The 25,992-nt window shown below is 52.2% G+C and overlaps 1 protein-coding gene across 1 annotated transcript in view; it reads right to left on the bottom strand.

Annotated features, from left to right (window-relative positions):
• GAS7 (growth arrest specific 7) overlaps window positions 1–23,789 on the bottom strand; it is a 200,447-nt gene extending 176,658 nt beyond the window's left edge. The window contains exon 1 of the mRNA XM_030861414.2: window positions 23,241–23,789. Coding sequence (XP_030717274.1) covers window positions 23,241–23,423 — 183 coding nt within the window. The 5' untranslated portion in view covers window positions 23,424–23,789. The remainder of the gene's footprint in view (window positions 1–23,240) is intronic.
• Window positions 23,790–25,992: the final 2,203 nt, after the last annotated feature.

The raw sequence follows: 25,992 nt of genomic DNA on the forward strand, positions 1-25,992 counted from the left end.
AGCATCTATTTCCACAAGGGGCTGGGGAGGTCATCAAAGGGGGGGCGCTTAGTCTAATTCGGTTTCTCATCCTTTTTTTTCAGGATCACCCTCTCTTAGGTGCCTTTGAGGACGTCTTTCCTGATCACTGCCCCACCACCATGAAATTTTAACACTTCAGCTATACTTGTTGGTCTGTATGTGTATTATGACCCTTTGGAGGGTCACAAACCACAAGTAAGACCCAGGACATCCTTGCCGTCCAAGAACCAATTCCCTCCCACCCATTGTGGATGTATAGTTTAATTCATATGTGACTTGTGTGGTTAAAAATGAATAATTAGGGACCTCCCTGGTGGTCCAGTGGGTAAGACTCTCCGTGCTCCCAACATGGGGGCCCGGGTTCGATCCCTGGTCGGGGAACTAGTTCCTGCATGCAGGCTGCAACTAAGAAGCCCACATGCCACAACTAAGAAGACTGCATGCCACAACAAAGATTCCGCATGCCACAACAAAGATCCCGCGTGCCACAACTAAGACCCAGTGCAGCCGAAAATAAATAAATAATAAATAATTTTTTTAAACACTATAAAATTTTTTAAAAATTAATAATTGAAAGTTCCTTCCCCAAACTATTTGTAGATGGGGCCGCCAGTGAGGCCTGGGAGTACAGGAAATGCAAATATGACTTCAGCCATACTAAGACGGCTGTGCTTATCCCAAAAGGATACAAAAACCAGAAGAAAATTCTAACCATCCTATAAACTGCAAGTCTCACCTCAGCTACTGTTTGGGATGTACCTAGTGTCCCTTAATGCTGTCTAGTCCTTGAGAGCCCTGATGTCCCAATGACCCTGAGCTGCTGTCTCAGAGCCCAGTGAGATTGCTCTGGTCTTCTGGTTTCCCTCCCACCCACCCTGTGGCTGAACCATCTTCTTTGCAGTTGGTTTCCTCCTTGCCCCCTCTGGGTTGCCTCTGGGCTCCAACCCTGGCCCTCTTCTCTTCTCTATCCACTGGACTCCGTGGGTGACCTCATCCAGTATGGCAGCTTGAAGACCTACACCAGAAAGACTTCAAAATTTTAACTGCAGCCAACTTCACCCCTGAACTCGAGCATCCTCTTTCCAAATGCCTACTCAATATCATGACTTGAGTCTATACAGGAATCTGAAACTTGACACGCCAAACCGAACTCCCGACATTCTCCCAAGACCCAGGTCTGCCAATCCTCACCTTCTCATTTAGTACCGGCTCCTTCCTTCCAGTTGCTTAACCCGAAAACTTTGGAATTATCTTCAAGTTCTCTTCAAACCTTACACATCCAATCCCTCACCAGATCCCATTGGTTTTACCTTCAAAATACAGCCCAAATCCAACTGTACTACCCTGGTCAAAGCCACCATCACCTCTCACTTGTGTTACTGCGATAATCACTCTACTCATCTCCTCCTTTCATCCTCACCCCCCACTCCATCTGCATCCCCCACATCCATTCTCAACAAAGCGGCAGAGTGACCCTTGCAAACAATAAATCAGGTCACACCAATCCTCTGCTCAATGGCTCCCCCTGGCACACGAAGTAAAAGTTAGGATCTCCTGAGGGTCTCCAAGGTCCTCCGGCCCTGGGCCCCTCCCACCCCTCCCTCGAATACTCCCCACCCCACCCCCACACACCCTCGCTTGGCCCAGCCACACAGATCTTGCTGCTCTGAACTGAAAGTATGCACAGGCCACAGGGCCTTTGCACTGGCTGTTGGCTCTGCCTTCTGGCTCTTCTCCCAGAAATCTACACTCTTACTCCCTCTTCCAGAGGCCTTTGCTCAAATGTCCTCTCCTAATAAGACCTTCCCTGCCCATCCCATTTACAATTACAAATCTTCTTAATCACTACACAGTTTAGTTTATGGTCTGTTGCCTTCAACTAGGATGTAAACTCTATGCTGCCTTGTTTACTACTGTATCTCCAGCTTTTATGTGGCACCTTACACACTGGAGGTGTTCAGCTCTCAGTCAATGAATGAACTTATCTTGTTCATGTGCCAAACGGTTCCAACGGGAGGGAAGTGCCTTTTTATTATACCCAGCAGTTCTGTCACCTCAGGGAAGGTCTCTAAGCTTAAAAACACCACCTCCCCACCAATACATACCCACAGGTCCCTGAACAACTCAAAGGCCAGTGGGCACTTTCTGTGGCTGAACCAGCAAACACCACCGGTTCATATGTTTTCTAAGCTCAGCAATTTGCTGAGGGCCCAGACAAGCAGAGGGCCCCTCCTAACTGCCAGGCACTGTTTTTCTCTCCACAACTTTACCTGAGCCACGAAGAATCTAGGCTCCGTGGAGCTCTGAGCTCCATTCATGGAAAACCCTTAAACTTCCTTCATACCTTAAGTCAGAATATTTTCCTTTTCTGATTTGGAAGAAAACCAGAGGTGTTAAAACCGTACATCTTGACCCAATTTCCTCCGGGCACGCTCTCCCTGGGCTCACTCACTCCAGCACAACCCGTCCCTCCCGCAAGACCCAGTAGGAGCCAGACTTCTCAGCGACTTCATCCAACCCAGAGCTCTGGCAGTGAACCCGGAACCCAGTTCCAAGCAGCAATGTCATCCAGAGCTGGCCCCACGCCTGTCACCAGGAATGACAACAGTTCTTTAAATCAGACCCTCTGCTAGCAAATGAGGAACACACCAAGATAGAAGGAAATCAGCTTTCCTTGAAGCTTCTCTGAAGTCTGTTGAGAAAAGAGGAATCTGTACTGATTGAGTAATAGGGAAGGCCACCTGCAACTTCCACAGAACTTCTTCTGGACTTGAAAATTCTATGAGGTCAAAAAAAAAAAAAAAAGATTTCCAAGATGAAAGTGGTCCAACTGTACAAGGATTCATTTCTCATCTCCCTTTATAAGTGCTGCCACATGGTTGTAAAACCCCTGCGAGGGAGGGGGAAGCAGTGGGGAGCGCTGGTCCCAAGCAGGGACCCGCCCCCCGCTGCTCCTCCAGCTGGCTGTGTGTCCAGAGCAAGTTCCTTAACCTCTCTGAGCCTTAAGTCTGTGGATTTGAGAAACGGAATCCACCTTGCCAGCCTGCTGAAAAGACAGACAAGAACTCCTGAGTGGAAGGCCCATTGCAACCATTATAGGACTAAACAAACGAAGCTCTTATCACATACATTCAACACTACTTATGTCCAGAATAAGTGAGCAAGCACCGTGAGCAAGCACAAGGGGGGAGAAATAAAAGACAGCCATCGCCCTTGCCTTCAAGAAGCTTAAACTTCACCTGGGAAAAAAGCACACACAGGACTGCAGAAGAGGTAGCCTTTGCAAAGCAAAACACCAAGAAAAGCAAACACCTCCATCTGTTGCTTTCCTCCAACTGTCCCTTGGGTCTGCTTATTTGGATCTAATATCTGCTTAAGGGTCCATCAATCTGGCTACTTCCTGCACTGCTAAAGGCCTCAAAACTGACTGTAAATGAAGTCTCTAAAGCCAAGCCCAAGGGAATGGCAGGGCCATCTCGGCCCACATTCTCCCGCTAAGGTCCAGCCGTGGCTGACTTCACCCCATCACCCAGCCAGGGCTGCCAACCGCCTGCCCCTGTCACCCATCCCACCCTTCCCAAGGGTGCCCGTACAATGTCCATCATCCTGCTCATCTCCAGTATAGCACTGGACAGAAGACCACCTGCTACACCCCCAGGCCAGCTGAAGAAAGAGGAAATGATAAGAAAGGAAAAGGGAATCCAAGGGCAGCCATTAGTAAAAAGAGAAAAGAGGAAGCAGAGGGAAAAACAGAAAGCAAGAAAAATCATAGGAAAAATGAGGAACGTCAGTAACTCTCACTTGACATCTACCTTTGCAGCTTCGGAAGGGCTTAAACTTACGTTCTATGATTTGTGCCTCACACAACATTCTGGCTGAGGAAGGCGGGCAGAGAATGCTACCCCCATTTTGGAAATGAGCCAACTGGGGCTTGACAAAACCTCAGAGATGGAGGAGAGCTAGGACCGGGAACCTGCCTTCTCATTTTACAAGTGTTTTTCCCACCACCAGTAACCTGTGCAGCCTGGATGTAAAACTAAAGTGCATTTGGAGGTAGAAATGGAGACAGAAAAAGAAGTGAATGGTACTAGGCACGACAGCCAAAACGTGGAGACAACCCACACTCCCATCAGCTGATGACTGCATGAGTACACGTTTACGGTAGAATACGCAGAATATTTACGATAGAATATTATTCAGCCATGAAAAGGAATGGAGTCCCGACGCGTGCTGCAACGTGGATGAACCACGAAGACATCACGCTAAGTGAAAGAAACCAGACACAAAAGGTCACACGTTGTTTGGTTCCACTGATATGAAATGCCTAGAATAGGCAAATCCACAGACAGAAAAGAGACAAGTAGTTGTCAGGGGCTGGGGCGGGGGGGCGGGGTGAGGAGGGGATGGGAAATGGCTGCTTAATGGGTATGGGGTTTCTTTGGGGCGTGATAAGAATGTTCTGGAACGGGACAGCAGTGATGGCTGCACAACACTGTCAATGTATTAAGTGTCACTGAACTGTATACTTTAAAATGGTAAATTGTGATGTGGTATGTGAGTTTTATCGCAATTTTTTTAAAAGGTGGGAATATGAAAAGAAAAATGAGAAAACTGGATGCAGAGTAGGAAGAACAGAAAGTAGTCAGAAATTCTTGGGCAAGTCACGATTTTCTCCAAATCAGGGACCCTCTCTGCACGTCAGACCAGGGGAACTCTGCCGTATCAAAGGAGACATCTCTTCTTACACTGAGGAGGTAACAGACGCCTTACCCAGGGGCTGCAGACAAAGAACCACCAGCAACAGCCTGAGAAGAAAAACAGCAGTGAGCAGAGAGGAAAGGGGCTTTGAGGCAGTGGGCGGGGGGAGGAGAGGTTCCTGCAGAAAAACTAGCTGGATCCCCCCGGGAACTGCCGAGCATGTACTATTTATCCGCACTTTATACTGATGCAACTGTTGATTCCCCAAATATAAGTCCCCAACTCTGGGCCAGCCACTGTCATCGGTGTCAGGGATGCTGCAGTGACCAAACCCCTGGCCTCACAGAGTTAACCCTCTGGGGGGTAACAGCGCTCAAACCCATTGGCTGGTATGACCCAGCTTAATATAATATGTGGCTCAGCCCACCAAGTGTAAAGAAAAACGAATAAATGAACTCTTCTTCTCTGATTTTTTAATACATTTTAATCACATCTGGTGGCTGGGTAGACATTAGAGAGACAAGGGACACAGTCTGTAGAAAGAGCGGAAAGCCACCTCACAGGGGGGGCTCCAAGCAGAGACCTGGACGTGGAAAACCAGCTATTTTAATTAAAAATTCTTTGAGGCCCAGAGTGAGGAATTTGACTTCAGGCCATTGTTTCAGACAGAATTCATCCCAAAGACATGTTCCAATGCCTACGTGGGCCCTCACTTGTCCTGGATTTTAGGGACCCTGCAGTGAACAAACCAGAAGCGCAGCTCTGCCCTCGTGGGGCTCACAGTCTACTGAAGGATCTGGAACATAACGTATTCACAGGAACACGTGTGTAGGAGAAAAACAGGACAAGCACAGTGTCCAAGGTTTTGATCCCAAACTTATGACACAAATGAGTCTCCCACCCAAATCCAGGTTCAGGGCCCTGTAGGAGTTGTCTCTGGCGGCCAGAACAAAGTACCACAGGCTGAAGAGACAAGAGGAATCTGTTGTGTCCCCGGTCTGGAGGCCGGAAGTCCAAGATCAAGGTGTCGTCAGGGTTGGTTTCTCCTGAGACCTCTCTCCTTGGCTTGCAGACAGCCGTCTTCTCCCTGGGCCTTCATGTGGTCTCCCCTGTGTGTCTGTGTCCTAACCTCCTCTTCTTCTAAAGACATTCTAATGACCTCGTTTAACTTATTACCTCTTAAAGGACTCTATCTCCAAATACAGTCACCTTCTGAGATACTGTAGGTTAGGACTTCAACATATGAGTTTGGGGTGGGGGGGGCGGGGACAATGCAGCCCATCACAGGTCCCAAGTGCTCCCAGCACCCTGGACTGCCTCCTAGGGCCCCTCACTCCTCGGGGCCTATCTCCCTAGCCACTCACCTGGTTCCCCATGGGTGACGAGCCCTCTGACCACCGGGACCCGTGAGTGTTGGACAAGACGCCAATCAGTCTCATTCTCAGCTACATCCCCAGGGCCTATAGAACACGCACAGCTGGTGCCTCGGAGGGGCCCAGTTAAAGGCCACAGGGATGAACCTGATGAAGCTCTTACTCCAAATGCTTAAAGCTTGTCTGGGACAAGAATACTGAGTTTTTTTAATCACCCAAGCAGGGGATGAGGAGGTGGCTTCAAAAATAAGTTCAAAGGGGGCTTCCCTGGTGGCGCAGTGGTTAAGAATCTGCCTGCCAATGCAGGGGACACGGGTTCGATCCCCAGTCCAGGAAGATCCCACATGCCACGGAGCAACTAAGCCCGTGCACCACAACTACTGAGCCTGCACTCTTCTAGAGCCCGCGAGCCACAACTACTGAAGCCCGCATGCTTAGAGCCCATGCTCTGCAATAAGAGAAGCCACCGCAATGAGAAGCCTGCGCACTGCAATGAAGAGTAGCCCCTGCTCGGCGCAACTACAGAAAGATTGTGCACAGCAACGAAGACCCAACACAGCCACAAATAAATAAATAAATTTATTTTTTAAAAAAAGTTCAAAGGGTCCAGTGCAGAAAGGACCAGAGCAGAGGGCTGAGTGGTTGGGACAAGGCCGAAAGGGAGAGTCGGGACTTCGGGGTCCAGGAGCTCCAGACCCTCCCCCGTCACCACCACTTCCTGCGTAGCCTCTGGTAACAGGCCTCACACGCATCACCAGCTCACCCTGAGTTTTAAAGCATGTTCACACCCACCATCACCTTGAAGATTCTTCCAACCTAAGAGGCAGCAGAACGGGGGTCACCTCCCTTTTGCACAGGTGAAGAAACTGAAAGTCAAAGATTTTTTAACGAATTTTCAAGGTCAAAGATCCAAGAAGTGTGTGCGGGTCCTACAACTAGAACCCAGGCCTCGCGACCACTGTCCACAGAGCCCTCAGCTACACCTAACCGTCCCTGCGGCAGCCCCGCCGAGAAGCGAGACGGGCAGAGAGGACCAGCCCACAGGACACCTGCTCACCCTTCCCCCTGCCACTCCAGGGTGTCATGTCCTGTGGCCCAAAGTGCCTTGTTCTCCAGGATTCAGTGGCCTGACTTTGATGCTCAGTGCCAAGCTGACCTGGCTATCCGCCTTCTGACCTGGGCCTTCCCATGACCCCAGTCCTCACACCATGACAAGGCCATTCACATCTTTTCAGAGAAAGACCGCTTAGGCCATGAACCAAAATCACAGCAAGATGTGCCCAATTCTCTAGGGCAAGCTCTCTCCTCATCCTTTTAGTTCATCCATCCATCCAGCCGGCCGTCCAACAGTTACCGAGCCAGACCTCATGGATGCCAAGCACTGTGCCCTTGTTGGTGGGTGGGTGGGGGGGCAGGGGGGATGGACAAGGACGAGCAGAGATTTGGGAAGCAGGTTTCCTGACCTGGAGGAGTTCAGAGTGCAGGAGGGACGTGACTGCAGCCCAACGTGGTCAGTGCCATCACAGTGGGAGGCCCTATGGAAGCCAAGGAAGAAGGACCAGCTCGCCAGGGGAGAGATCAAAGGCCACGCTTGGGCCGGTTCTGGAGGAGTATCATTCCCCAGGCAGGCAGGAGGGGGAAAGGACCCCAGACAGAGGGGCAGCCACGCAAAGGCACAAGGGTGTAGAGGTGTGTTGCCAACAGAGGGGCAGTGAGGAGGTCAGGCCGGGAGGCCAGCTGTGGTCTGTGAAGGCCCGTGTTTGTCCCTCAAGAAGCATCCTGACACCAGGACAACAGGGAGACAGCGGAGGGCTCTGTCAGACTCAGGTTTTAGAAGTTCACTGCGGACGGTCACGCAAGGCTAGGGGAGAGAGGGGACACTGGCCCTAGCCTGGCATTCCTGTCTCGGTGGAAATACAAGGAATATTTACTAAGAAGCAGGTTAACGGAAAACTTGTCCACTGCCAGGGGGGTATCAGGCACCTTCAAACTGCTTCCCTGCAGCCGTGCCCCTTGGGGTGCAGCCCTCCAAGGACAGCTGTTACTCCTCCTCTCCTCCCTCCCCGACAAACCAGGGGAAAGCCAAGTGCAGGTGACTCTGTGACCACCCACCATGCCAGCCGCAGGTCCCCACGGTGACCCTTTCCAACTTGCCTGCATTTCACACCGGTCCTCGTCTGCAAGAGACTTGCCACTGTAGCTGAATATATAGAGAGTCTTGAAGATTTGCAGGGAAGCATAATTTACACCTTCTGCTGCTTCTCCGAGGAATCCTCTCCCCAAGACTAATAATACAGCAGACCTGGCACCTACAGTAACGAAGCACCCCAACCAACCCCTGGCACTCAATTCCAAAACAAACGAGACTGGCACTCGCGCTGGCATCTCCCAGAGCCATGCTGACGGGCAAAGAGGAATGCTGGCGTTCAGCGGACCATGATACTGGGCTTTTTAAACCGTCTCCCCGCAGAGCGCTAGGGTTTCCTGGAGGCATCCCCGGAGTCATCTGAACAGCATGGTGATCAAGGTCCCCACCCACCCCCCCCACCACGGTCCCCGGAGGGCGTGTGGAGCCAGGAAGGCAGCACTTGTGTCAGACCCCCCCCAGGAGCTATAGCACCAGTGACCCCGGGTCGGGGTGATTTGGAGACTTCAGGCCAGCTCTCTTCCCCCTGCCCCCATTCACGCCTCATCCAAGCCATCTTCTTGGGCCGGGGACATAGTCAAAAGCAAAAGGCAAGAGGCTCAGGCCAGAGGTGGCTCCACAACCCCCCCGGGGTGGCCGATGATGCTTTGGCCAGGCTATTCGCCACACGTGCCCCACTGGCAGGCCTCCCCCCCTGCCAAAGGTGCTCGGCATGGCTCCCCTGGGGACTCTGCCCAGGTGAGGAAGAGAGCCGGCTACGCTTCTACTCTGGCCATCTTCTCCTGGGGGTAGCAGAGGAAGCCCATCTGAAACCCTCCACACCCGTGGCATCTCCGCAGCCACGCCCACCGCAGGGCTCCTTAAGGGAGCAGGTCTCGTCCCACCGCTGTCTGTAGGAACCCCCCCAAACCCCAGCTCGCTGTCTCTCTGATCCCAAATTCCCAATCCACGTGCCTCAGTCGTCCGGCCTGAGTAGCAAGAAGAATCCTTTAAAAGATCCACACCAATATTTTTTTTTTTCCTGAAGACCAGACTGTCTCCTCTTTTCACAAGAGAGTCGAAAACAGGAGACCCTCCCTGCTCTCTCCTCTGGGTGGGCTGTCGTGAGCCCAGAGAGATGACTTCTCCTCTGTGCCCTTGTTGGTGGGTGGGGGGGGGGGGGCAGGGGGGACGGACAAGGACGAGCAGAAAGCCCTACAAGTGCCACCATGAACAGTCAGATTCTAGGGCCGGGGCAGAGGGGAACAGGGGCACAGGCAGAGTTTCCCGCTACTGTGCTCCCTTCCTGCCCCCAAAGAACCTACAACAGCCATGCTCAGAAATTCGGCAGCTGGCGGGCTGAAAGAAGGAATCAAGGGCCCCACGGCCACATCACAAACACATCAACTTGAAAATACCCGTGGGTGCTGTGACCCCACCTCACTCTGAGCAGTACCCTACCCACAAGGCCTCAGGATGCAATCTTCTGCAGAAAAATCTGCCTTTACAGGCGGGTTTATCCGCCACAGGCTCTAAGATAAAATTCCCCTCAATTACTGACCTGCAGCTAAGATTCCAATCTTGGTCACACCCAGGCAGGTTTATCACACTCGGGGAGGGTCTGGATGGGAAGAGATTCAGACAACTGTGACATTTCAAAAAAAGGAATTTCTGGCTTAAGTTTGTGGTCGAAATACACCACGACAAAGCCGTGGGTCCATCCACAGTAGGGCTGTGACTTCCACTGGCAAACACACCTTCAGTGATGATGCAAAACCTGACGGAAAGGGACTTACTTGGAAGAACCAAGATGGGAACTGACGTGAGGTGACAAGAGCCAGAGAGACAAAGTCTCTACCAGAAATGGTGACCAAGAGGTCTGGCTTGATGATCAGGGGAAACAGGTTTTTTTTTACTAAGAAAATAATGGCAAGAACGCTGAGTAATGGGTGGCCACCAGCATATCCGGAACCTTGACACCAGGCTCCCTGCAGAGCATTTACAACAAAGGACACAATTCTAACTTTCACAACGACTCTCTGATATGGGTCTTAAAGATATGGAAACTGAGGTCCAAGGTCAGGTAAGCAAGGGGGCCCAAAGTCTCACACAGCCAGCACCCAAGCCCAGGTCAGCTCAGCTCTGAACACCATTACACCAGACTGTCTACAAACTGAGGACAGTCCCACTGGAGGATTCCAGGATTGTTGCAGAAAAATGGGGTCATCCTGGAACATGAGACAGGCCCCAGGGTGTATGGGGTTGTTAGAGTTTTTATGGGCTGGGTAATTTCATATGCTAATGAGTGGGAGGAATATTCTATCTTGGAGAAGGGATGGGGATTTCCAGGAATTGGGGCACCGCCCACTTTTGGCCTCGAACTGCCGTGGTGCCAGTGGGCGTGTCCTTAACATGCTAATATTACAATGAGTGCATAATGAGGCTCGAGGTCTAAGCACTGGAAGTCAAATCATCCGCCATCTTGGGCCTCGTAGGTTCTAACCAGTTTCTGTCGTATCCTCAACGGCTGTGTCACTGTTTTAACGGTTGTGTCCTGCCCCCTTCCCTCCTGTCTCAGCCTTATGGACAAGATGACGTTCCTACTTCCCAGCATCACGCATCCGGAGAAATGCTAAAAACAGCTAAAAACACGGCTGGGGAGGGAGGCAGCGGCCAGGTTATAAAGGGCCTTGTAAGCACAGCTAAGTCATATTATATCATAAAGGCAACCAAAAAGCTAAGGAAAGTCTTCAGCAGGAGCGTTCCGTGGTCAAACTGGCTAGAAAAATCACTGTGGCGTCACTACGGAGAATGGACATCACCAGGGGACCAAAGGAGCAGCCACTGCTGTTAGGGACCACGGCAGTAATCCAGGCAAGAGGAGAGAGGCCAAGTGCAGAACAGTGTAGACCTGAGGGCTCCACACAGGGGCTGCGGGGGACGCCTGCTTGGCGGCACCAACCACCATCTCCGGTTCCGAGCCCTAGAACACCGGCCCTGTTGTCCTGAGCCCCATAACAACGCTTTCAGAAGAGAATTTCCAGCCAGGCCCTTGAAGCAAACCTTGCCTTTGGCCCAGGACCAGCAAAGATGAAAAGGAATGTCGAAGTCCTTTAGCAACCTCCTGCATGTCACCTCTCCCGACAAACAGCCTTTTTCTCATTATGAGAGCCTCTTCGGGGTGTGTCCGGGCAGCCGGAGGCCCATCTGACCCAGGTAAGAAGCAATTAAGACTAATTAGCCCAGCCTGAGCAGTGGCAACCATCATGCAGCAGTTCCTGAAACACCCCCAGAGGTGCTCTCCAGTTGTGCTACTCAAAGTGTGGGCCCAAACCAGCAGCATCTCCTTGTCAGACCTTTTGAGAAATGCAGGCTCTCAGGCCTCACCCCAGACCCTCAGAATCCAAATCTGCATTTAGTAAGATGCTCAGGTGATCTGTACCCATGGGTCAGAAAGCCTTTTTTTTTTTTTTTTCTTGGCTGTGCCGCACGGCATGTGGGATCTTTAGTTCCCCAACCAGGGACAGAACCCATGCCCCTTGCACTGGAAGCGCGGAGTCTTAACCACTGGACGGCCAGGGAAGTCCAGAAAGCCTTGACCACGGCGCTGCAACCAGGCAGCCTTGTGCTTGATCTCAGAGGGGCCCAGGGAAAGAGGTTTCTCTCACCCAGCAGCACCCCATCCATGGAAGCCCAGTTAATGAGCAGCTCTCAGCATGCAACTTGGCATGATCCCTAGAACATGTGGGATGTAAACTCCACTAACAGAGTGTATACGAGATGCCAGCTCCCCTCACAGGAACCCTAGGAAACTTAGGAAGATTCTGCAACTCGCCCAGGCAGCAGGGGCTGAGGCAGGATTTGAACCCAGAGCTGCCAGACTCTTGCTCTGAGCTCTGCGGCCCACATGGGGGGTTGTTTCTGCCCCCGTCTCTGAACACAGTCAGAGCAGTGCACACCAGTGGTAGCTGCAGGGCTCACGTTCCAGCCCACAAAGCAAACCACACAGTGCATCTAGCATCCCCTTGGAACCGATAAACCGCCTTGAGATGTGGTGGCCACACCCCCACTGCATGTTTTTCCTAACACAGTCGGTATCCGGCAAGACCACCCCGGGCTCTCTCTCTGCCATCAAGTTCGTACTGCACTCGAGACCCTGGGCCTACTACCATGCCCACGTCACTCACCACTCAGCCCGCAACCTCTCTTCCTCATCTGGCCATGGTAAAACGTGCCTGAGCCCCACCTCCACCCCGTAACTGTGATCAAGGGACCCCTCTGGGCAAACTGGAACACCAGCTACCACCCTCCCCGATCCTACCTTTTTACCATCTCCATACTTCTCTTCTCGGATGAAACAGGCTCCAAATGAGGTCTAATTCCAAAACCTGTGTTCCTTCCCTGACCCTGCGTAGCCTCACATAATCCGTGAAGGAAAAAGAAAGTAAACTAAATCCAATCTAATTCCAGAATTTAATCATGACTTGCAAACTTTAAAACCCCTTAGGGTAACTCAAATGCTTTCCCACTCAAATTGTGGCTCAGAGGCCAGCAGTATCAGCATCACCTGGGAGCTAGGTAGACAATGCAGTCTCAGGCCCCACCCCAGAGCCAGTGAATCCAAATCTGCATTTTAACAAGAACCCTATGTGATTTGCATGCACCTTAATACGTGAGAAGTGCTGTCCTTAATGTCCTACATGGTAATGTTGTACAGGTAGCTTCTATGCGCCCACACCAAGCGGGAGGCCCCAGGCATCCAGGACCTTCTTTACAATACGAAAATATTAGACTGACTACCAGATTAGTAGATTTTGTGTGAAGTATGTCCTTGATTATCCAAAACTCAACAGAGTTTTATTTTTCACTCCAAACACCACAAAGGCTTGTAGCTATTTATCAATAAAACACTTGCTAAATGAGAACAGTGGCCTCCAACTTCCTATTTCTATTTCTACATTATATTGTGAATCAAAAACAAATGACACTCTTCCATGAACCACTGCTAAAATAAGGAGCCTCTGTTATGATTAAATTAGGACAAGAACTCATTTCTGTAGAATTTTTGAAATATCATCTCTAAAGAGTTTTTACAACTTAATTTGGTTTTTTTGTTGACTAATCCGGGAGTTCCCTGTGCATCTGAGGAGCGAATGAGAAGGGTGGAGGAATGAAGGCATTTGAGAAAGAACAATGGATGCAGAATGTCTGGAAGGGCTTTCATTCCAATAGAACAAGTGTGAAACTGAAGTCTCTTAGAGAAATCACCTGCCAGAGTCACCTGGAGGGGCTGGCGCATCCCCGAGGCACACTCCAGAGAAGACCTTGGCTCCAGGTCTCGACTTATCCCCTGAGACTTGCTGAGAGCCTGGCATACACAGTAGGTGCTCAACTATAAATATTTGTTTTTGTTGAACCAAACGTTGACAGATGTATTTACCGCAAAGAAAAAAAAAATCACAGGAAGTCTGGGATCAGGCCAAGTATCACTGGTGTGCCCAGCATCATGCTAGATGCTGGGAGAGCTTGCGGGAGGGGGAGCTGATTTGAAAGCACAGTAAGCACTCATCCTGGTCTCAGGAGCCATGGGCACCTGCTGAGGCTGAAGTCATCAGACTGCTGCAGAGTCCCAAGCCTCACCCCAGACCTACTGAGCCAGAATCTGCCTCCAACAAGGTCCAGAAGCCTTGCTCTAGAGGCATCAAAATCAGCTTGAGAAGCACCACTCTAGGCATGGCCATAAAATACTGAGATTGAATTGGAACAGGAACGGGGCATCCCCCTGAGTCAGGACACACCTGGTGGTCACCAGAGCTGTCCACATACATTCAGCTCACTCCTTCTCTCCTTCTGGGCACATGGCAGGATCGCATTTCCCCACCCACTTGAAGTTAGGTGTGGCTGGGCTTTCATCAATGAGAGCTGAGCACAAATGCCATGTGTCACTTCCGGGAAGACGCTTTAAGAACCATGTGCTGTTGATCAGCAGCAAGATTATAGACAGTGGCTGCTCCCTCTTCTTGGGTCCTGGTCCTGCAGCCCCAAACCAACTGAGATTTGGGGGCTGTTTGTTATGGCAGCATTTCCTAACCCATCCTGACTGACACAGCATGTAAGCCCCCAACACTGCCATCTTCAGAGCATCTCTGTTACTCCCCCATCGAGATCTGCTTAAACGCAGCATGACTTGAGGATAGGACCTCTTTTTAAATCCCAAACAGCATTACTTAACTCGATTACCTTCCACACTCTTCAGACTCCAACCATCATCTTCTTTTCTCCTTTCCCCAGATTTCCCCACATACTAATGCTTTTATCTTACCATACCGTATGCTTTTTGGTAAGCTGCTTTACATCCTTTTCTCAACAAGGTGATAGACAGACAGTCACACATACAGACACACCAGACGTGGCTCCAAATGAATTTTGGCTGTTTCCAAAAAAATCAAATTCACCCCTCGAAAGACAAAGATTTGCTGTTACTAAGGATATCTAAAAGAACGTGGCCCTGGGCCAGGCAAGTATTCCTTCAACCTGTTCTTTGCACAAAAGGATGCATGGGACACAGTCTCTGCTCTTAAAAAGCAATTCATTCTTGGAAACACCATCTCTTTTTGCCTTGTCATAAGATGAAATCCGAACCATGCTAACTCCATGAAAACGCTTAGCATCACTGACAAAAACGTTTTATTCTTAAAATTCTGCTGAGCCCCTTTTGCGTGGCTGGCCTTGTGTGATGAACAGGTGAATCTTATTTTAACCAGTTCCTCTTGGTAGGCAGGTAGGGTGTGGCCAGTTGAGCTATATTAGAAACAGGCTGCAATGGGTATTCTGAGGCTTACAGCTTACCTACCAGATGCTTTCTGAATCCACATTTCTAGATGTGGAATTGCTGGATCAGAGGGCACGGTACGCTGTTAAGGTTTTAAGGTATATTGCCAAATTACACTCCAGGAAGCCCATGGCAGTTTTCTTACACCCTTGCCGATACTCATTCTTTTTTTATTTTGACACTTTTCATTAAAGCTACCTTTTTAAAAAATGTGCAATACTTTGACTACTAGTGAGACTGAATATGCTGATGACTTTGCATCTTCTACTATAAAGTGTCTATCCAAGTTCACTGCCCATTCTTGTACTGATGTGTTCCTTTTGGGCTTTTAAAAATAACTTGTAAAAGAACTTTCTGCATTAAGGACGTTAAATTTTTCACAATTTTAATTTGCCTTTTACCTCATTTTTTTTTTTAAAGGAAGAGGTCTCTGGTGGCAGAATGGGCGATTCACAGATGAGGACAATACCACAGGGACAGTGCATCACCACTCACCTGCAGAGGTGAGGCCCCCTCGCCCTCCCCAGTCAATCTACCAGCAAGTCCTTTTGACTCAACCCTCAAAATACATTCCAGTTCCATCCACTTCTCTCTCAGCACCTCCACTCCCACCAGCCTGCTCCCAGCTTCCTAACTCGTCTGCTTTCTTCCCTCCCTACCCTCTGCAAATCCATCCTCCACACTACAGCCCAGGTGAGCTTTCCAGAACAAATCAGAGCACGCCAACCTATCAATCAAACCGAAAGCTACCAACCACTAAAAAGGAAGGATAATTAGGGAATGTGACAGAGGTGCTAAATATCGCTATCATATTACAATATATACACGTATCCAATTAACACGTTGTATACCTTAACTTTACACAAGATGGCATGTCAAATGTATTCAATTAAAAGAAGCCACTGGTAGCTTCAAATCAGCCATGGCAGGAGTACTTACACCCCAGAAATTGGCAAACGCGACAAATCAGAACTTCTCTCACTTCACCTCCCACCCTCCATCCGCCAAAGCTGATTGTTAAACATTTACCAACACACCAGTGGAGGCAAAAGAAGCTTCAGTCGGTGTCAGAGAATGACACTCCAATTTTGTCCTCCCAAAACTGCTGAGGAGGAGGAGAGGGAGGGACCCTTCAGACGGGAGACTGTCTCTGGCAAAAGTATGGATAGACAGAGACCCACGCGGAGAGCACAGCTCAGCAGATGCCCAAAGGACATCAAGGAACAGCTGGGCCCTTGGAATGATGATTTTGCAGTTAAGCCCCCAGACCATAAATGCAAACCTGGGGAAAGGCAAGCAACCTCAAATTATTCGACAGTTCATTTCTTCCGCCATGCAGGATAGCGATTCAAAATACAAGTTCGTAGAGAAAAATCAAGTGACATATATGGGGGCGGGGGGAGAGACAACTATCCAACTTACCTGCCTCCCTGTCACATCCCAACCTCTCTTGTCCTCGCTCCCCGCTCTCTAACCATTCTGGAATATTCTGGTTCTCTCAAATCTATCAAACATGCACCGCTCTTCAGGGTTACCTGCATCTGTAGTGCAAATACTCACACACACCCCCAGATCCTCACACAGCTGGCTCCTGTGCCTCACGCAGGTCTCTGCTCACACACACCCTCCTTGGGGAAGCCTTCTCTGACAGTTTCTGGAACCCCTCCCTTCCTGCACCCCACACCCCTAGTTTGTCACAGTACCCTGTTTCCTTGGCCCCATACCACTTTAAAAGTATACATACATATATATATATATTTTTTTTTTTTTTTTTTGCTAGTTTACCATCTCCCCAACTAAAAGGTAAGCGTCTTTTCTATGTCTTATCACTGCTTCAGCTCCAGCAGTGCTCACAGCCCATCGTCGGCACTCAATTAGGGGTTGTTGAACGAATGATCAACTTTTGAACAGGGACTGGCAAACTACACACAGCCCATAAGCTAAGAATGGCCTATCCATCTTTAAATGGTTGAAAACAAAGCGAAAGAAGAAGGATATTGCATGGCACAAATTCAAACCTCAGTGTCCATAAATAAAGTTTTATCGGAACACAACCACACCCGTCGGTTTGGGGCTCCTCTCTAGCTGTTTCGTGCTCCGCGGGCAGAGCTGAGCCACTGTGACAGAGACCATATGGGCGCTCTCACGGCTTCTCACTGCCTGCAGCGCACTACACATCGCAGTGATGCAGCTGTAACTCGAGTGTGCCTCTTGGCCTGCAAAGCCTAACATGTTTCCCGGCCCTTTACAGAAAAAGTTTGCCAAGGCAGGTGAAGAAGGAGAAGGCTCTGAGAAACGTTTCTCAGGGAGAGCAGACCAGGCTTGCCACCCGAATGAACAGGAGAGAAAAGGTAAGAGGCGGGCAGAGTCAGGTGACGCAGTAGAGAGATGGTGGCGACATGCACAAGGGTTTGGAGGGTGGGGGGAAAAGAGGGTGAAAGGAAGGGAGCGATTAAGAGTTTAGCTTGGACATGTAAGTCCCTGGGGACTGAGTCTGGCGACCAGCTCAAGAACCGAGGGGAATACAGTGAACCGGGAAGTTAACCTAATAAAACAGATCTTTACCAGATGGAAGACAGGAGAGACACTAAATGCGGAGGGAGGAGGTGGGTGAGTCCTCTGAGGAATCTACACGAACCTGGCACAATTCACACACCTGTCGCAACTGAACCTACACAGTGTCACCCATGCTCTGGTCCTCCAAGGGACAAGCCAGGCCGAGCTGCTGGCCACCATTTCTACTTCTCTCCACGGGGCAAACACCACCCAGAAGCCTTGCCGCCGTAGGCAAGAGCGGAATCTACTCATTGTGCAATTAAGGACCGGGAGACCCGTGCTGACATTCTGGTGGAAAGCTTGTCACGTGCCGCCTGCCTGCTGGGAGTGATAAGCGGGCAGCTGGGAGAACACCGTCCCCTGGAGCGGCCCGACAAAGATCCCGACACCTAACCGGTATCCAAGCCTTCCTGGTTTACCAAACCTTTTCTTCCACCGGCCACGTAGGGACCAGCATCCGTCCTCGTAGACGAGGTCGACCAGGCTGTCAGATAAAAGCTGGGCTTTTTCAGGCTGGGAAGAGTACAAGCGGGTCAGCGTCCCATTCATGTTTCCAGCTGGTAATGGACTGCAGGGATTCATGTGGTGGTTAACAGATGTCAGGGATTCCTGCCGACTTGTTGCTAAGGGGACTTTTGTAAAGATGCCCCGAATCCAGAGACTCCAACAAGCCCGGCCGACTGCTTTGAAGTCCTGAGGGGTGGCCAGTTGACCAGACCAGCACAGAGCAGTGCAGAGGGGGGACGCCCCTCCGGATCAGAGGCAGGCAGAGTATGGGCCAAAGGGAGAGTTTCACACAGCACAGGAGCCACAAACGCGGGCCACAGCCCCCAAGTCAAAGGGCAGGATGACTTCGTGAAGATGGCAGAAAGCACCATAATCTTTTCGATCACAGCTACATGCTCTGCAAACCACCAGCCCTAATTATGCCTTTTGTGAAAGAGCTGACGACCGCCTTAAAAAATACGGGTGTGAGGAACAAGGTCACGTCCATTTTAGGTAATTTCCACGTAACAGAAAGAAAGGCCCTGTATTAAAATCAATTTGTATAACACATCAAGCATCTACTAGATGTCAGGCAGCTCGGAGGCACCCTGTCCATTAACAACCAGCACCAAACAGCCCCGCCCTGAAAAAGCTGGGCTGGCCTGTCAGTGGCCCAGGGGACAGACCCAGGCTTCAGGGACAGGAAAATCTAGTTTCAAAATCAGCTGCACCATTTATTGTGTGGCCTTTATAAAGAAATCCCTGGCGACTTTAAAAACAAAAACAAACAACGAACAACAACAAAAACTTGCAAGGATGGCGATGGAGAATTTCCTAGCAGAATGGCCAAATCTGTTCGTTCTACCCCCACCGCCACCCCAGGCTCTCTCTAGGGTCTGGCCTGGCGCTGCTTCCTCTCTAATGGATCATCTGTCCCAGGGTGTTCTCCCTACCCTTCTGAGGTAGCTAGTCTGCAAAACAGCCTCAATGAACCTTGCCTCGCTGTATACACACCTGTATGCACCTCCCTCCCACACTGTGACTCACTTTACCCGTGGAATGTGGTAGAAGTGATGCGCCAGTTCTGAGCCCACGCCTTAAGAAGACCTGGCAACTTGCACTTTTGTGTTAAGAAGCCTGAATGTTAAACACTCCAACTGCCCTGCTGAAGAGAAAGGCCATGCAGAAGGCACCCGAGGATGACACCACGCAGAGAGAAAGGCCAGATGGAAGGCACCAGGCATGTGAGTGAAGACACCATTTTGGAGGTGCCAGCCCAGCTGAGCCTCCAGGACCCCAGCTGCGGCCACCATCTAACTGCAAATGCATGAGAGACACCAAGATCGACGGCAGAAGAAGCGCCCAGCTGAGCCCCGTCAACCCACAGAAATGTGTGAGATAATAATAAACGGTTGTTTCGCGGTGGCTTGTTACATAGCAATGGATAATATATTATCCCTTAATGATCCACGGCACAGCCCACCTCCCCAGCCCCACATCTCTCTGCCCCAGCCGCACCTTGTAAACTCCTGCAGCACAATCACCTGAACCCAAAAGGGGAGAACAGAAGGTGAAGAGAAGGAGGTGCAAGGGTGACCCTCTGCAGCTGACTAGTTCAGCTGGCAGTGTCATATTCCGTTAGTACCTCTTGAGTACCTTGCAAGTGACCTTGCAGCCAGATCGTGGATCCAGAGAACAGCACCTCTGTCAAGGAAAGCTCTGTTGTGTATGCATTCCAGTCTTATTACCCTCCAGAATTATTTCCCAAAAGCTCTGGTGGTTTTTGCAGATGCCTGACAGTATCTTCCAGAGCCCTAATTTCTTCTCTTCGTTCGAGGGAAGAGCATCACCTCAGCTCCTCCTAGGCCACGTCTCTCTCAGATCCTTGACCTCTTCGTGGCTGAACAGACCCTCAAGAAAGATGTTCCTGGCTGCTTTTATCTAAGGGCCTTGATAACTCCTGGGCAGCTGTGGGTCTTATCTGTTAGGCTTCCTCCCTTCTCTGGGAGGAGCTGGCTCCCCTCCACCTGGCACCCTCTGAAAGGCTGCCCCACTCACTGAATAGCAGGATCCTTGTGGCCAGTCCTTGCCCACCAGGGCTCCCCCCAGCTCTGCTTGGCAGAGGTTTTCCTGGAGGCCGCCCTCTGTAAGCCAAGTATGCTCTGTCCTGTCCCCCCATTTCCTTGGGGTCTTGACCAAAGAGATTTCCCCAGGAACCAGGACCAGAACCTCCACCAAACTGGCCTCTCCGCAGGGGCAGGCCACCAGGGTGGATCTTTGGGCCGTCTCAGTTAGCTCGCAACTCCCCGCCACGGGGTATGCTTCCTGCAAACCAGGGCCTCTCAGTTCCCCTTTTTTCACATGAACAAGGAGGAAATCCTTGGGGCGTGTGCATTTTGCACACACTGCCCTCAATCTTTAGCACACTCTTGCCAAGATGGGGTTTCCTGACATCACTCTTTCCGCCAGAGAGCAAACGGTGCACTGGGGTGGGGGTTATGCTGGCAGTGCCATTCTCAGCTGTGCACCCACCATCGCACTCCTGCCGCAGGAGTCTGGTGGAGCCCCTCCTGTCTGTACTTGTATCTGCGACAGCTCCCCTGGCCTTCTGAACTCCATGCCCCCAGCAGGCTCAGTGCCAGGCGCCCACTAGCAGAAGCTTCCCAGCTCTAGTAAGTGGGCCCTTCTCTGGCCTCCTGGCTTCTGCACTAACACCTGGCTGGCACTCCTCCAGTGCCATATGCTGGCCAGCCCACCGCCGGCAACCCCCTCAGGAGTTCTGCATTCTCCCCTAACCCAGCCTGTCTCTGGGGAGTCACCCCATTCCAAGGGACCCTACCTGCATCTCCTCCATCCCTCCCCAGCCTCAGCCTCGAGGTCCAGCCTGCTCAGGGAAGAGGTTCCCACAGACAAAAGGGCCTGATCTATGATCCTCCCTGTGGAAGATGCGTCTGCTTTGGCCCTGAAAAGAGTCGCGGGGCTCAGGCCCACTCCTGTCTCCACCTGTGGGAAAAGCAGCGGGCTCTGAGCGCAATCAAACTCCAGGCTTCGCAGGAGAGATGCTCCAGGTAGGAAGGAGCAGCTGCCCTCCTTGGAGTCCCAGCATCCCTGCCTCCCTCATGGATGTGGTCACTGCTAGGTGGACCTCGGGAGCTGCACTGGCCCTTTCCCACAGGGATCCAGACCCTTTCTTCACTTGCCTTCTGGTACAGCTGGGTTTAAAAGAGACACAGGCACAGAGGGTAGCATTCAGCCAGCTGAGCTGCTAACCAGCTACGCAAGCATTACTCCCTGGCCAACTGCCTTCACCTGTCTCACATTCAGTTTGCCTGCCTGTAGAATGGGGATAGTGCCTCCCCCTTCCCAGGGCTGTCTGGGGAATTGGTGACACTGTATGGACCATGCCTGGTGCCTAACAGGTGCTTAACAAACGTAAACCCCTCTAGGGGTACTACTCACACAGATGGGTACTTGTCTGAAAGCACCTTAGGCAACACACATGCCACGAACTGTGACTGACACACCCACAGCTGTCCTAGCTGATCATTCTGCTTGTCCCCTGGGTGGTCTGATTCACGCTCCCTTTCCCCCGGGAAGAAAAAGCAAAGGCACTTCACTCTTGCTAACACAGCCGACAAACCCACCAGTCTCACCCCCACCCAACACACAGCTGGCTGAGTCCAGCCAGGGACACTCCTCACCAGACATCCAACAGCCAAATTTCCACATCAGTGTTTCCTGGAAAAGCGTGGCCACCAGAGGACTCTACGACAGGAGTCTCTGCCAGGGCTGCTGGGCTAGAAACAAGGAGGCTCCGGGTCTTCGTAAGAAGCAATTCACTTGCTTTCTTCCACACCTGAATCTCAGGAAGGGAACTACGAAAGCTGAGGAACACCTGAACCTCTCCTAGGCAGCCAGGCTCTCAAATGACAGAACCACGAAGGTGCTCGAATACACTCAGCTGACAGCCCAGGAAGGCTCCTTCCAGCCTCAACTTGGTCAAATGCTACTAATCCATGTAGGACGGATTTTGTTCTCTGGACCTGAAAGAAACATCACGTACCTCTAAGAGGCCAGGCTCTATTTTGATAAGGTTTCCACAGGATATTTCTCAGGCAAACTCGCCCATAACCGTTTCACCTCTATCTAGCTTTCTTTCTGTCTTTTTTGAGTTGCACAGAGCATTTTCAGTCAAAATTTGCTACTTTGTTCTTTGTGAAGTAGGTGGGGGGGAGGGTAAATTATTAATCAGTTTAGTCTCTATGATTTGGACAGTTTTGCCAGAATACTTCCGTCTACTCACAGCCTTCACAACAATCTTGGGGTCGGGCAGCCTTTCACTAAAGGGGACACCCTGTAAAAGCCCACCCCGCACGCCACCAAAGGACTTGGGGAACTTAGAATCCCACTCAGGCTATGACCATGAGCTCGGCGACGAGAGGACATCGAGGCCTCCCAACTGTCACCCAGACGATAAACAGCCAGCCGACTTGGCTCAGCAGGTCCTGTGAAGCCCGGGGCCAGGCCAGAACACCAGGACAGGCCACTTTTCAGGCTCTGAACCCTGGCCTCGGGGAGCTGGGCCAGGGGACGGGGCGCTGGCCGGGGGCTGCAGCACCCCTGGATCAAGCCTGCTGACGGGGCTCGGGCTGGTGGCTAGCCAGGCTCAGCTGACCAGTAAGTGGGCGGCCCGGAGGCGGCCAGGCAGCTGACCCGCCGCAGGACGACCGTCCACGGGTCGGTAGGCTCGGGGCTCCGGGGCCCAAGCGGTGCCACTTTCCCCAGCCCCATCCTCCGTGCGTCTTCCCTGGACCGCCGGACGCCGCAACCCTTCTGCGGCCCCGGCCACCGCCGGAACGCGCCCGCCAGCTCCCGAACTCACACTGGCAACAAGTTCTCGCTTCCTCAGGGCGGCCTCGATGTACTCGGGAGGCCCGGCACGGGGAGCGCGCGGAGGGCGAGCCCCGCGCTGCCCACGCCCGGAGAGGCGCCCGCCGCCTCCGCCACCCCCAGGAGCGCGCGGCTCTGGGTCGGGCGCGCATCGGCGGCCCACGGGGCGCCCCTCAGGCAGGGGCGGCTCCGGCCTCCCGGGCGCGGGCAACAGGTATGCGAGCGCGCCGGTCTCCCAGCCCCGGCCCTCGCCCCTTACCTCCAGCAACTGCACGTAGCTCGCCGGGAACCAGCCGCGGAGCCCGTCCTCCTTCTCGCCTTCCCACCAGCCGCCGTCCGGGACCTGCAGCAGCGTGATGAGCTCGCCCGCGGCGAAGCGCAGTCCCTGGCCGTGCCGCTCCCCGGAGAAGGGGTACAGGGTCCGGCAGCGGGCGCCGGACATGGCCTTGGCGCCCGGGCTCACAGCGCAGCCTGCATCCCTGCCGAGCCCCGCAGTCTGAGCAGCGGTTCCGCAGGGTCCCAGGCGCCCGGCGCTCCGGGCTCCCGCGCTCTGGGCGCGCGCCGTCTCGGGGGTGCGCGGGGGTCCCCGGCTAGGCGGGGGACGCGCGCCCCGCGCAGGGAAGCTGAGACTTGCTGGCTTCGGAGCGAGCGGCAACGCCCCCGGGCCGGGCGGCTCGCGGCTCCCAGCTCGGGCCGGGGGGGGCGGGGCTCAGGGGGAGGAGACCCAGGCGCCGCGGGCTCCGGAGACAACTTCCCGGGGACGCGGAACGCGGGCGGCCGCCGCGAGGGCCGGCCAGAGCCGGGGCCGCCCTGGCGCGCGGAAATGCGCAGCTCCCCGCGGAGGTGGGACCTGAAGCATCCCCCTCGGCCCCGCTCCGCGGCGAGGGAGTGGCGGCGGACGTGGAGAAGGGGCTGGCGGCCGGGTAGCCTGCCGGGGGCTCTCTCGGCGCGAGGGGGCGGGACTGGGCGGGGGCTGGACCGGGGCGGCCACGCCCTCTGAGGGCCGGGCGCTCCCTAGCCGAGCGGGCGGGTCACTGGGGAGGGGTCTCCCGGCTCGCACCCGCACCACCGAAAGCCGCGGGGATAGAAACACCACTCTCTACGCGTTTTGTAGGCCTCGTGGCTGGTGGTGGGCGGGCGCCTCCTCTGGGGTGCCTGTGAGGGAATGTGTTTGTGGCCGTCACTAGGGGTTGAACCTGGGGTTGAACTTGACTCACCGGAAACTGGACAATGGGTGAGAGACAGATTTGAAGCCGGGCGCCTGAGCCGGGAAGCCAGGTGGCAGCGGGTTACACCGGAGGGACCGAGCGGCGAGGCGACGGAGTCGGAATCCGAGTTGGTAGAATTGGAAGGAGATCACTACGGATAAAAGGAGAAGAGGGGAAGGTGAGAGGAGCAGGCCCCGTCGCTTGTGCGTGCAAAGGGGAGGCTGGCCCAGGGTACCAGCTCTCCTGAAATCGAGATGGGCCAGGCTGAGGAGTCTACACTCGTTTACTCAGTCAACAGATATTAGTGGGAGGCTGCCACGTTCCACGCAATGTGCCAGGTACCTACAAAATTCATTTGGGACAAGCTCCTGCTCTGCTGGTACCAGTGGACCTGGGTGCTGAAGGAAGCTGACCTTGAACTGATGGGCTAGAAGTAAAAGAAAGCTTTCTTTGTTCGCCTACTCTATAGGAAAACTTAAATTGCATTTCCTACACTGTAAATAGCCGAACCCTTTAATCTCTCTGTATACTCCTAATTGCCTGCCCTTACATCCTGCTCAGTAACCTTCCATGGCTCCCTATTACCTTTTACATTAAACTTAGACTTCTCAGCCTGTGCATTTCAGGCCCTCCACAATACCTCCCCCACCCTCATCTCTCACTGTGCTTCCGTAGATACCCTTTACAAAACCAGCCCAGCTGGGCTACGAGAGCCTTAAGAGCTCTTTCCACACTTTGAATCAGTGGTTCTCATTAGAGTCACCTGAGTAATGTTAAATGCTCATGGCCAGGCCCACCCTAGCTTTGAGAATCACCGTTGAGCCAAATTCTGCCTTTAAGCCATCTGCCCTAGCAGCCTCAGCCTGGCCTCTGGCCATGGGCAAGTTGACAAACGCAGATTGTTTATCATATTCCATCAATTGCAAATTCACAAACCCTTGCTTGTCTACAATCATGGGGAAACAAACTCTTGACCACGGTCACCACTAAGAGTCCCTTAAAGCAGAGCTGCAAAATTTGATACAGAAAACAGTCACTAAAAGTAACTGACCAGGGCTTCCCTGGTGGTGCAGTGGTTAAGAATCCGCCTGCCAATGCAGGGGACACGGGTTCAAGCCCTAGTCTGGGAAGATTCCACATGCCACGGAGCAACTAAGCCCATGCGCCACAACTACTGAGCCTGCGCTCTGGAGCCCGCGATCCACAACTACTAAGGCTGCGTGCCACAACTACTGAAGCCCACACGCCTAGAGCCCATGCTCCGCAACAAGAGAAGCCACCTCAATGAGAAACCCTCGCACCGCAACGGAAGCTGGAGAAAGCCCACGCACAGCAACGAAGACCCAATGCAACCAAAAATAAATAAAATAAAATAAAAAATTAATTTTTTAAAAAAGTAACTGACCTAATCAAAGTCTTAAACGGGACTAAAATGCCCTATATCAGGGGCATTTGTGCAGGCTGACCTGAGGTTTCATATCTGATGATATGGCCCAGTTCAAGTTAGGATGGCTGGTCCAGAGCCTTCCTGCAATCCAGACTCCTCTGGGGTACCTGTAAACAACCTGTGATCCAGTCTGGACTTGTGAAATTTCAGCTGACACAGCATGCCATACACTTCAGTTCCAAATGACCGGCCCCAAACAGTTCTGCAGCACCAAAATTGATCATGGCTGTCAACTTCTTCAGTTCTCTCATTTTATTCCTGTAGTCCTATGAGCTGGTGTAGAAAAACTACAAGTACTACTTTTCTACTTTTTCCAAGTAGAAAAACTGGGCTCAGAGGGCATGACTTGCCCACCA

Source organism: Globicephala melas, chromosome 20 (assembly GCF_963455315.2).
Source record: "Globicephala melas chromosome 20, mGloMel1.2, whole genome shotgun sequence".
Lineage (NCBI taxonomy): Eukaryota > Metazoa > Chordata > Mammalia > Artiodactyla > Delphinidae > Globicephala > Globicephala melas.